Genomic DNA, 12,405 nt, shown 5'->3' with positions numbered 1-12,405 from the left:
CCATGCCATGCAAGGGGTGTCCCCGCGTAGGGGAGCCTCATGCGCAAGAAGTGTGCCCCATAAGGAGAGCCGCCAGGCACAAAAAAAAGTGCAGCCTGCCTAGGAAAGGCGCCACACACAAGGAGAGTTGACGCAGCAAGACGATGCAACAAAAAGAGACAGATTCTGGGTACCCCTGACAAGAATACAAGTGGACAAAGAACACACAGCGAATGCGAATGGACACAGAACAGACAACTTGGGGGGGTGGTCGATGGGGAAGGGGAGAGAAAACAACAACAGCAAAAAACTCTTATTGGATATGTGCTGTCCAAATATTTTCTCCCATTAAGTCAGCTGCTTTTTCACCCTTTTGATAAAAAGTCCTTTGACGTGCAAAAGTGTTTAATTTTGAGGAGGTCCCATTTATCTTTTTTTTCTTTTGTTCATGTTTTGGGAGTATCCAAGGGAAATTACCGCGTACTGCAATACCTTGAAGATGTTTCCCTATATTTTTTTTGAGGAGTTTTATGGTTCTAGCTTTTATGTTTAGGTCCTTGATCCATTTTGAGTTAATTTTTGTATAAGGTGTGAGATATGGGTCCACTTTCCTTTGGATATGGATATCCAGTTCTCCCAGCACCATTTGTTGAATAGACTCTTGTGGCCCCCCTCGGTGGGCTTAACAGCCTTGTCAAAAAGCCACTTGACTATAGGTATGAGGGTCTATTTCTGAGTTCTTGGTTCAGTTCCATGGTCAGTCTGTCTTTATGCCAGTGCCATGCTGTTTTTACCACTGTAAGTAATATGGTTTAAAGTCAGGAAGTGTGAGTCCTCAAATTTTGTTCTTTTTAAAGACGTTCCTGGCTACTTGGGGTCCCTTAGCTTTCCAAATAAATTTGGTTATTGGTTTTTCAATTTCTGCAACAAAGGCTGTTGAGATTTTTATTGGAATTGCATTGAATCTGTAAATTAATTTGGGTAGAATTGGCATCTTAACCATATTTAGTCTTCTAGTCCATGAACATGATAATATCCTTCAGTTTTTAAAAGTCGTTTGGTTTCTTTAAGCAATGTTTTGTAGTTATTTATTTTTTTTTTTTAGATTTATTTTTTCTCTCCCCTTACCCCCCCCCCCCCCCCCCCGTTGTCTGCTCTCTCTGTCCATTTGCGGTGCCTGCCATTCCTGGGCAGGCTGCACTATTTTCGTGCTGGGCGGCTCTCCTTATGGGGCATACACCTTATGCCTGGGGCTCCCCTACATGTCATGGCACTCCTTGTGCTAATCAGCATTGTGCGTGGGCCAGCTTATCACACGGGTCAGGAGGCCCTGGGTTTGAACCTTGGACCTCCCATGTGGTAGGCGGACACCCTATCCATTGGGCCAAATCCGCTTCCCTGTTTTGTAGTTTTTTGAATACAAGTCCTTTATATCCTTGGTTAAGTTTATTCTTAAATATTTGATTGTTTTTTGGTTGCTATTGTGAATGGAATTTTAAAATTTGATTTCCTTTTCAGATTGCTTATCAGTAGTGTATGGAAATGCTATTATTTTTGCTTATTAATCTTGTATCCCACCACATTGATGAACTAGTCTATTATTTCTAGTACCTTTGTTGTGGACTTTTCAGGATTTTCTAGATACAGGATCATATCATGAGCAAATAGTGAATGTTTTACTTCTTCCTTTCCTATTTGGGTGCCTTTTATTTCTTTGTCTAGCCTAATTGCTCTAGCTCAAATTTCTAGCACAGTATTGAATAATAAAGGTAACAGTGGGCATCCTTGTCTTATTCCTGATCTTGGCAGTGATTTCAGTCTTTTTCCATTGCGTACATTGTTAGCTGTAGTTTTTCATACATGCATTTTACCATATTGACAAAGCTTCCTTTTATTCTTATCTTTTGGAGTGCTTTCATCAAAAAAGAGTGCAGTATTTTGTCAGTTGCCTTTTCTGCATCAACTGATAGGATCATGTGATTTTTCTTCTTCCATTTATCAATGTGGTTTATTACACGAATTGATTTTCTTGTTTTGAACCACCCTTGCATACCTGGGATAAATCTCACTTTGTCATGGTGTATTAACGTGCTTTTGGATTCATTTTGCCAGTATTTTGTTAAGGATTTTTGCATCTCTATTCCTTATAGATATTGGTCTGTAATTTTCTTTTTTAGTAGTATCTTTATCTGGCTTTGCTATTAGAGTGATGTTGGCTTCATAGAAAGAGTTTGGTAGCATTGTTTCCTGTTCAGTTTTTTGGAAGAGCTTGAGCAAGATTGGTATTAGATCATCTTTGAATGACTGATAGAATTCACCCGTGAAGCCATCTGGTTCTGGGGCTTTTCATCTTTGGGAGATTTTTGATGACTGTTTCAAGCTCTTCAATTGTGATTGGTTTGTTGAGGTCTTCTATTTCTTCTAGGGTCACTATAGGTGATTCATGTGTTTGTAGTAATTTGTCCATCTCGTCTACATTGTCTAGCTTTTGGCATGCATTTATCGTATCCTTTTATGATTTCTCTTATTTCTGTGGTTTTCATTTCTAATTTTGTGTCTACTCTTGTTATTTGTCAGTCTAGCTAAGGGTTTGTCAATTTTGTTTATCTTCTCAAAGAGCTAACTTTTAGTTTTGTTGATTATTGCTTTTTTTTTTTCCTCAATTTCATTTATTTCTGCTCTGCTCTTAACTGTTTCTTTCCTTGGGCTTTGTTTGGGATTAGTTTGCTGTTCTTTTTCTAGTTTTTCCAGGTGTGCAATTAGATCTTCAACTTTAACTCTTGTTTTTTTTTAAATCTAAGCATTTAAGGCTATATCAGTTTTGATATAGAGCCAAGAAATTTGCTGAATTCTCTTGGAATGTCTTCTTTGGCCCACCAACTGAGTGTGTTGTTTAATCCCCATATGTTTAACAATTTTACCTTTTTCTGTCCATTATTGACTTCCAGCTTTATTCCATTATCAGAAAAAGTGTTTTGTATAATTTCAGTTTTTTAAAATTTATTGAGTCCTGTCTTGTGACTCAGTCCTTTCTTGGCAAAGGATCCATGAGCACTTGAAAAGAATGTATATCCTGCTGTTTTGAGGTGCAATGCTTTATAGATATGTTAGGTCTAGTTCATTTATCATATTATTCAAGTTCTCTGTTTCTTTATCCTCTGTCCAGATCTTCTATCCAATACTGAGAGTGATGTATTGAAGTCTCCCAACTATTATTGCAGAGACATCTGTTTCTCCCTTCAGGTTTGCCAGAGTGTGCCTCATGTATCTTGCGGCACTCACGTTAGGTGCATAAATATTTAGTATAGTTATTTCTTCTTTGTGATTTGTCCCTTTTATTAATGTAGAATGACCTTCTTTGTCCCTTATAACAGTTTTGCATTTAAAATCTATTTTGTCCAATATTAGTATCACTACTCGAGCTCTTTTTTTGGTTTTACTATTTGCATGGAATATCTTTTTCCAACCTTTCACTTTAAAAAAAAAAAAGATTTATTTATTTATTTCTCTCCCCTCCCCACTCCTACCCCTGTTGTCTGTTCTCTGTGTCTATTTGCTGCATCTTGTTTCTTTTTTTTTTTTTTTAAGATTTATTTATTTATTTAATTCCCCCCCTCCCCCGGTTGTCTGCTCTCTGTGTCCACCCGCTGCGTCTTGTTTCTTTATCCGCTTCTGTTGTCGTCAGCTTCTGTTGTCGTCAGCGGCGTGGGAAGTGTGGGCGGAGCCATTCCTGGGCAGGCCGCACCCTCTTTCACGCTGGGCGGCTCTCCCCACAGGGGTGCACTCCTTGCACGTGGGGCTGCCCCACGTGGGTGACACCCCTGGGTGGCAGGGCACTCCCCGCGCGCATCAGCACTGCGCATGGGCCAGCTCCACACGGGTCAAGGATGCCCGGGGTCTGAACTGTGGACTTCCCATGTGGTAGATGGACGCCCTAACCACTGGGCCAAGTCCGCTGCCCTCACTCTTATTTTTGAAGGACAGTTTTGCCAGATACAGAATTCTTGGCTGGGAGTTTTTCTCTTTCAGTGCCTTAAAACACATCATACCACTTCTCTTCTCCATGATTTCTGATGAGAGGATGGCACTTCGTCTTATCAAGGTTCCCATGTATGTGATGCTTCGCTTTTCTCTTGCTGCTTTCAGAATCCTCTCTTTTTCTCAGATATTTGCTATTCTGAATAGTAGGTGTCTCAGGGTAGGTCTGTTCAGACTTACTCTGTTTCAGGTGCATTGTCCTTCTTGGATATTGATATTTGTCTTTCATAAGGGCTGGGAATTTTTCAGTCATTATTTCCTCAGATATTCTTTCTGCCCCTTTTCTATTCTTTTCTCCTTCTGGGACACCAATAATGCGTACGTTTCTGTTTCGTATTGTCATTCAATTCCCTGTTCCACTTTTTCCCTTCTTTTCTCTTTCTGTTCTGTCTTTTCCTATTCAGATGTTCTGTCTTTGAAATCTCTGTCTTGAAGCAATTCAAACCTGCCGCTAATGTATTTTTAATCTCATCCATTGTGTCTTTCATCCCCATGTCTGTTACTTTTAAAAATACATATATTTTTAATTTATTTTTAAAAGATACATAGATCACACAAAACTATTACTTTTCTTTATAGTCTTTCAAATTGTTCTTTATGCTCACCCAGTGTCTGCTTAATATCCTTTCTTTTGTCATATTTTCTTTCTTATTGTCTTAAAGTGTGTATCTTTTCAGGATATTTGGTTTGATCCTTTGGATGGGCCAGCTCTTCTTGTCTCCTAGTATGGCTGATTATTTTTTCCTGCTATCTAGCCATCTGAATATATTGGTGAATTTATTCTAATGGTCAATTTCTCTCTTGCCTTTTTGTTTTTCCTTCATTGCTCTTCTTTGATATTTTGTTTAACTTATTCTGAGCCTTTAAAATTGCCCAGCTTAAGTTATCTAAATTGTGCCAGGGATCACTAAAGGGGTGCAGATTTTCTCCCAGGAGTTAGGAGTACAGAGAGAACCAAAAGTAGTTTTTGCCCATGCAGTTTCCAGACAGGCCAGCAGATGGTGCTCGTTGGGACATCTTTCCACTGAGATTTTTCACTCTCCGTTTTTCTGTGTTTTGGTCTGGCCAGAGCTATTATTCAAATTTGGCTCTGCTGGCCAAATTAACTGAAGAAAAGCCCTCCAACTCCTCCCTTTTCCCTTGTAGTAGCTGACAGGGAAGAAGATGGCTGTTTGACTCTTAGCTACAGTGAGCCAGGAGTTTTACCCCAGCTTAATCTCTTGGGAGTGGGGGAGGGGAGCCCTTTGGGGGCTTTGGTAACTCACATTTGTTATTTTTTTGGCTTCTTCATCTCTTTGTCCCTCACCCTCCTTGGAGTTGTGAAGCACTGTCCTGGTCTGCTAACCCTCAAAGCACGTCCCTCAGACAGCTTTTGGCTCCTTCTGCATTACTTTTGTGAGTGAGCAAGCTCTGCCTGCCTAATCTGATGCCATTTTCCCCCAACCCTGTAAATTAGGTTTAATTGGGATATAGCCATGCTTCTTAGTTTATGTATTGTTTATAGCTGCTTTGGTGCTACAACAGCAGAACTGAGTAGTGATAGAGCCCTTACGACCTGAAAAGCCTAAAATATTTATAATATGGACCTTGCCAATCCCTGCTGTAAGCCATTCTCCACACTGTAGCTAAACTCAGCTATTGGAAATAACTAGAGATTAAGCCACTCCCCAGTTTGTAATCTCTTATAGGCTTACAAGGCTCTTCTTAAGGGGAGACCCTCAGCTCTCTTGGCTGTGGGCTTTTACTCGCCTGTAGTAACACCTGCCACATTGTATCATTAAGTGCTTAATTGTTTCCCTCCCTGGACTGAGCTCCAGAAGGTTTTGTTTCCTCTTTATTCCTGGGATAGTAGGTACATGATAAATATTTGCTGGTTGACTAACTGCTCTTGTGTTTCTTTACATTTGTGTTGTAGATACCTGTCTATTGTACTAAAACTGGTGTAAAACATTTGCACCACAAGGCTCAAGATTTTGACATTGGAGTTTATTTTGAAGCAAATGGGCATGGCACAGTAAGTTCACTTAAACAGTTTCAACTGTGGCCTTAGACGGCACTTTTCTTTATGACAGGCATTCTACATCAGTGAAGTGATAGGTATTTCACTTTGGTGAAATGATAGGGATGGTGATAGAATAATATTAGATTAACTTAATTCCTATTCTTGTGTGTTGCAAAACTATGGCTCTCTTTAGATTTTAGTGATCCTTCATTGAGTGTGTAGGGATGTACTATTTGTTCTTTTAATATTTTTAAAATTTCTTATAATTACATTGTCTATACATTATTCAGAGTATTTTCTTTCAACAGGCCATAGGAGGGAAAAGAAATATTTCAGTAGCTATGATAAAATGAAAAATGCTGGAAAGCTTAAGAATTAAGTTATAAACAACTGAAGTGTATTTAAAGTAATTAAGCATATAAAATTTTTTTATGGTTAAGCAAAATGGTTTTGGTTGAGATGCAATTGATAGAAAAATCCACCATTTCAAAATATGCATTCAGTGTTTTTGTTTTTACTATTTGCGTAAGCTTCAGAATTTTTACAAATTATTTTATCTCTGATCTCAAAAATGAATTTGAGGTGGCCAACAGAATATTTGAATGTAGACCAAATTGTTTCCTCATTAATTCAAAATTGGCTTCTAGGGGCCAATAAGACATAAGGGGAAATATTCTGAGTTCCTAGAAAATGCAATTAAACTATAGAATTATTGTGACTCTAGCAATGGATGAAACTCTATCATTGACTTGGAGACGGTGGTCTTGGGAGTTGCTGAGGGCAGGGAGAGGGGCGAAGAGGTGTGATATGGGGGCATTTTCGGGACTTGGAGTTGTCCTGAATGATATTGCAGGGACAGATGCAGGACATTATATATCCTGCCATAACCCACTGAATGGACTGGGAGAGAGTGAACTACAATGTAAACTGTAATCCATGCGGTGTAGCAGTGTTCCAGTGTGTATTCATCAAATTGTATGTGCCACACTGTTGAAAGAGGTTGTTGATGGGGGGGGGGGAGAGTAAAGAGTGGGGGTATATGGGAACCTGTTATATTTTTTAATGTAACATTTTGTGTGATCTGTGTATCTTAAAAAAAAAAAGATTAAAAAAAAGAAAAAAAACTTCAGTTGGTCAGTGTTTTCCTAAAGGGCCAGACAGTAAATATTTTAGGATTTGTGGACCATAAGGTATCTGTTGCAACTATTCAGCTTTACTGTTGTGGAATAAAAGAATAGGTATGGAAGTTTTTGGACAATGAAATCGTATTTGTTAGAATGATTTATCTTCTTCTAAAAGTAAGCTGGTTCCACAGAACTGATTTAGCTGACTGAGGGTAAAACAAAATGAACTCGTTTTGTGTATTCACCTTTAGCCAGGGTGGCATTCTTCATAATTAGCTGTTCAAACATTGATTATCAGTTTTATAATCCATAAAGAAACTTTTTTTGCCTAGTAATAGCTTCTGGGTTCTGATTTGATCTTACCTTTAATGTCATACATTCTAAGGCTGCCACTAAGAGTTTCAAAAGTGGTTTAGCAAGAATGATAGTACTTTATGATTGGGGGTTGGAGAATATTTTGTGATTGATTTTGTATGCTTTCAATGCAGGTATTGTTTAGTAAAGCTGCTGAAATGAAGATAAAACAACTAGCAAATGATTTAGAAGATAAGAAAATGAAAGCTGCTAAGCTACTTGAAAACATTATTGACTTGTTTAACCAGGTCAGAACTGACAGGGTGGTAGATTCTTGGTTATCTTTATTTTTTTTTTATTTCTCACCCCCCACCCCCCCCCCCCACCCCCTGCCGCTGCCACCAGTTGTCTACTCTCTGTCCATTCAGTGTATGTTCTTCTGTGTCTGCTTGTACCCTTGTCAGTGGCACCGGGAATCTGTCTTTTTGTTGTGTCATCTTGCTGTATCAGCTCTCCATGTGTGCAGTACCACTCCTGGGCAGCCTATACTTTTTTCATGCAGGGCGGCTCTTCTTGAGGGGCGTACTACTTGTGCTTGGGGCTCCCCTACTTGGGGGACACCCCTGCATGGCATGGCATTCTTTGCAAGCATCAGCACTGCATGTGGGACAGTTCACCACACAGGTCAGGAAGCCAAGGTTTAAAACCTGGACCTCCATGTGGTAGGCAGATGCTCTATCCGTTGAGCAAATCTGCTTCCCTCTTGATTACCTTTAAATTATTCAGAGGATGGACAGAATGGATTGTAGGCTATAAAAGATTCAAGTGGATTATAGTTGGGACTTTTTGTTTCCCTCTGCCTATTTTTTATGAAGAAAATTCTCAAGTACAGTGAGCAGTCCCCACCTAGCTTCAAAAACTATTGATTATATGTTATGTTGCTGATTTTTTGTTTTAGGAGGTACTGGAGATTGAACTCAAGCCTTGTACATGGGAAGCAGGCACTCAACCACTTTAGCTATATCTGCTCCCCTGATATTTAAAAAAATCAACCTTCTAGAGAAATTCAGGAAAGTATAATTGGTTGTCTGTAGACAAAGGATATGCATGTAGGTCATAGTTGGGATTGGAGTGCTGAGTGTGACTATGGAAAAGCATGAATAGAGGGAAAAAGGGATGGAACTAATATTTGAGTGTCTTCTACATATTGGATACTTTACTATGATGTGTCCCACTGTGATAGTATCAAAGAAAAATTTGAGCCATAGAATGTTAGTGCTGGGACCTTATAGTTGTCCATTTTAATCTCATTTATCATATTGTTTGCATACCTTTCACCATTGTCTTCTGTAGATATCTTCCTTTCATAATTGTTGATATTTATATACCGCTCCAGTTAATAAAGTGTGTGTGTGTGTGTGGGGGGGGGGAACATAGGTGTTACGATGGGCTTGCCAAGACAGCATTCATATCCATGACTTGTGTGTGCTGGACAGTAGCTTCTTCCATTTTGTTTCTCCATCTTGCAGGCAGCTGGTGATGCTATTTCTGACATGCTGGTAATTGAAGCAATTTTGACTCTGAAGGGGTGGACTGTACAACAGTGGGATGCTATCTATACGGATCTACCAAACAGACAACTCAAAGTTAAGGTGTGAGACTTTAAAATAATCTCTGAACATAAAACTTAAAGCTATTATCCCAAATCTCACTATATAAACATATTTCCCAAGTGTGTTTCATCCTATACTTATATACACATTACATAGAAAGTTATGCTATAAAATGTCTGTTCTTACATCTTTAAAAATTACAGAATAACTGTAAATTAATTTACTTAACCATTCTGTTCTTTGACAAGTACTTTGTTTCCAATTTTATTATGATATTATGAGTGACCATGCATCATTAAAAAATTTTATTATGGAAAATTTAAGACAGGTACAAAAAGTGAAAATCAGAATAACGACTTCCCATGTTCCCATCTTCAACAGGTCTCAGCTATTTCCCACATCCCCAAGATAGCATATCATTTCAAGTGAAAATATTTCCTTGGCATTACTCTTAATTTACAGAGTATTTCCTGAGGCTAGTTGGTGAGAAGTGGAGTCTGTAGGCTCAAAAAAAAAAAAAGAGAAAGTTTTCAGGCATTTGAGATAAATCAAGTGATCTCTATATGGGTTCATACCACTTAGAACATTCAGCAATAGAATTTGTGACAGGCAATAGAGATACTAAAATCAGAATTCTCAGAAATGGTTACCAATAATTCAGAAAAGTTTTGGACACATTTAGGAGCTATCATGATCCTTTTATATATAATAGGTTGCCACTTATTCTTTTTTAATACCTATTGTTTGATCAATGACAATATTAGGGTCCAGGTATGGCATGGAAGTTGAAATCATGTAGTATTTACTGGCCATTATTTTAGCAATAAGGTGGGTGGGGAGAAATGATTTTACAACTGTTAAACTGTTCTTTTTGCTAAAGGTAATTCTTTATAGAATGGAGAAACAGAAGTTGTACATATGTTGAAGTAAATAACCCTGACCTTGGCAAAAGTAAAATTTAAAATGTTAATGGAATTTCATCTTATGTTTAATTTGGTACATTAAGCAGAAGTGTAGGTCTGTTAACTGTTGAAATGTCTGTATTCTTTTGATGGGGAATTTTTTAGTTATGTTGAACAGATAGAGGAAAAATATGAAATGCTGGTGCTTAGGTTTCAGACAGGCAAGTTATTAGTACCACTGATGCTGAAAGACAAGCAGTAACACCCCCAGGATTACAGGAGGCAATCAACAACCTGGTGAAGAAGTACAGGCTTTCCCGAGCTTTTGTCCGGCCCTCTGGAACAGAAGATGTAGTCCGAGTATATGCAGAAGCAGACTCACAAGTAAGCTGGGATATTCTATTGAAAAAATATGCAGTGAGAGTCTAATAGTATATGATGGGGGAACAATACTATGGGAGAGGAAAAAAAGACTATTTTAATAGTGTTTAGAATCTGACTATAATAAAAAAAGGTTTAATGTCTTGGAGATTTGTTTATGGGGCCTTTTAAAGTCATATAAGACTATAAAATTATTTTCTTTAATTGTTCTTATGTAATAGTTGAACAAAAATTGATAGTTTATTTTCCCAGATTTAAAAAAAAATTTAGCCTAGAGGCAGAGTAGGATGGGTTTGAATAGGGTCTCAAGGAACACATTTCCAAGTAATTTGTAAAATAGCTGGAAGCTTTTTTGAAAAAGTTTAAGCCATTTCAAAGTATGTTAAATGAATAGTCCCTTATGAGAGGACAACTGAGGCCATAAGAGTTGCTTATTCTTAGGCTACAGCAGCCTTCTTACCTTTAAAGGATTAGGTTTTATTGAATTTATTCATAGCTTTATAATCAGAATTAAAAGCTTACCTTATTTAGAAGAAATTGACACATTTCCCATTTTTTAAGGCATTGGAGTTTGTTGCTGAAAGATGAAGAAAAAGTTTTGAGTATGTTACTGAAACAAAATTAGGGAACACTTTATCCCTTTTCTTAGAGGTGCAGGTAGCATATGGTAGATGCTATGTATTTCTCATCTAATCATCTTTAATGTAATTTCCAGGAAAGTGCAGACAACCTTGCACATGAAGTGAGCTTGGCAGTATATCAGCTGGCTGGAGGAGTTGGAGAAAAACCCCAACCAGGTTCCTGAAAATAATTTTTACATTCCTGGAGTTTTTTAAACTTTAAAAAAAACAATAATAGTACTGCCATTTTTCTGACAGGAATGACAATATTTATGTTTACAGTTGCACCTTACTTGCTTGTTTCTAGATCTGATTCTTTAACACTACCAGAATAATTCTTTAGAAATAATTAAACCTTATACTTATTGTTTTTAAAAAAATGAAACAACTCTAATTGTAACCTCAGTGATGTAAAATATTGAGGTTTTAATATGACTTGTTCATGATTTATTCATGAGGGTTGCTGAAAAATAAAGCTTATTACTAATATCTTGTGATGTCTTTTCCTGTGCCATTACCTAAGTAAAATGCTATTTTGCAGTACTCACCATCTTTAGTACAAATGGGTAGGGTAGAGAATACTTACCATTCCATTAATATCATCAGGAACTTAGAGGTGTAAATGTGGACGTTGTACACCTTTACTCCAAACCAAGAGGTCAGAGATGATCATGGTACACTTACAAGGATGCATGGCCCAGATTTTAGTTATTTACTGAGCTTAGTGAAGCTATGTAGGAAAAAACCTAGCTTTAATACATTATAAAGCCTCTGTGATCCCATTCGACGATAGTACATGATTAAAGAAAAGAAAAACCCACAGTCTAAATTAAGCAAAGCATAAAACCAATAGAAAAAAATGTGCACTGTGTATTTTGCAGGTTTAAGACAACTCAAGGACAATAAAACAATGGACTATGTATATGTATATATAGGTCTCTGTTAGGCACCATAATCAATATGAGCCAATATGATTAAACGTAATTCAGGCCCCACATTCAGACATTTCCTCTTATTTACAAATATTTAAATTAAATACAACTTGAAGTGTGTTTTGTTACATTAAAAAAAGAAACTGTACAACTGAGAGAGGTGTTTGCTTTAAATAATTACATTTACATTTATACTAAATGGAACTGTTTGTGATCAAGTTTTTATCACCCCTTCCAGAAAATCCTTCTCTACCATCTCCTCTATTTTTTGCCTGGCTTTGCTAGAAAATGGTTTGTGGTTCTCCAATTTCATGTCCTTATTAGAGAAGACGTTTGGGTAGAGTATGGGGCTCCCTGAGTGTCCTACACATCGGCTTGTGACTTTACTGTTGAAGACTTGGCTGAGGACATTGAAGAATGGCAGGAGCTGCTCAATACTTCGCACAGTGCAGATGGTGAGCAGCAAGTGCCCTGGCTCCCAACCCATTGTTCTCCCTGAGTTGTCTTCCTCTGGGTTTTT

At 37.7% G+C, this 12,405-nt stretch overlaps 2 protein-coding genes across 9 annotated transcripts in view; one reads left to right on the top strand and one right to left on the bottom strand.

Annotated features, from left to right (window-relative positions):
- The window catches only part of PGM3 (phosphoglucomutase 3), a 27,908-nt gene extending 16,466 nt beyond the window's left edge, over nt 1–11,442 (top strand). Inside the window, exons 9-13 of one of the 2 annotated variants that reach the window (XM_004462605.5) lie at nt 5,933–6,031; nt 7,632–7,745; nt 8,967–9,089; nt 10,232–10,336; nt 11,049–11,442. In XM_004462605.5, coding sequence (XP_004462662.1) covers nt 5,933–6,031; nt 7,632–7,745; nt 8,967–9,089; nt 10,232–10,336; nt 11,049–11,138 — 531 coding nt within the window. In that variant the 3' untranslated portion in view covers nt 11,139–11,442. Of the gene's footprint in view, nt 1–5,932; nt 6,032–7,631; nt 7,746–8,966; nt 9,090–10,162; nt 10,337–11,048 lie in introns of both variants that reach the window. The other variant, XM_004462604.5, reaches the window with a different exon arrangement.
- The window catches only part of DOP1A (DOP1 leucine zipper like protein A), a 138,696-nt gene continuing 135,631 nt past the window's right edge, over nt 9,341–12,405 (bottom strand). For 5 of the 7 annotated variants that reach the window (XR_011650089.1, XM_058307086.2, XM_058307087.2 and 2 more), the window contains one exon: nt 11,804–12,405. Coding sequence is in view for 3 of the 7 variants with exons in the window: in XM_058307086.2 (XP_058163069.1) it covers nt 12,100–12,405 (306 nt within the window). In the remaining 4 variants the exon portion in view is untranslated. Of the gene's footprint in view, nt 10,352–10,855 lie in introns of those variants that run through there. The other 2 variants (XR_011650087.1, XR_011650088.1) reach the window with 2 other exon arrangements.

The sequence above is a fragment of the Dasypus novemcinctus genome, chromosome 11, assembly GCF_030445035.2.
Source record: "Dasypus novemcinctus isolate mDasNov1 chromosome 11, mDasNov1.1.hap2, whole genome shotgun sequence".
In the NCBI taxonomy this organism is placed as follows: domain Eukaryota; kingdom Metazoa; phylum Chordata; class Mammalia; order Cingulata; family Dasypodidae; genus Dasypus; species Dasypus novemcinctus.
This window is presented reverse-complemented; position numbering and strand designations above follow the sequence as displayed.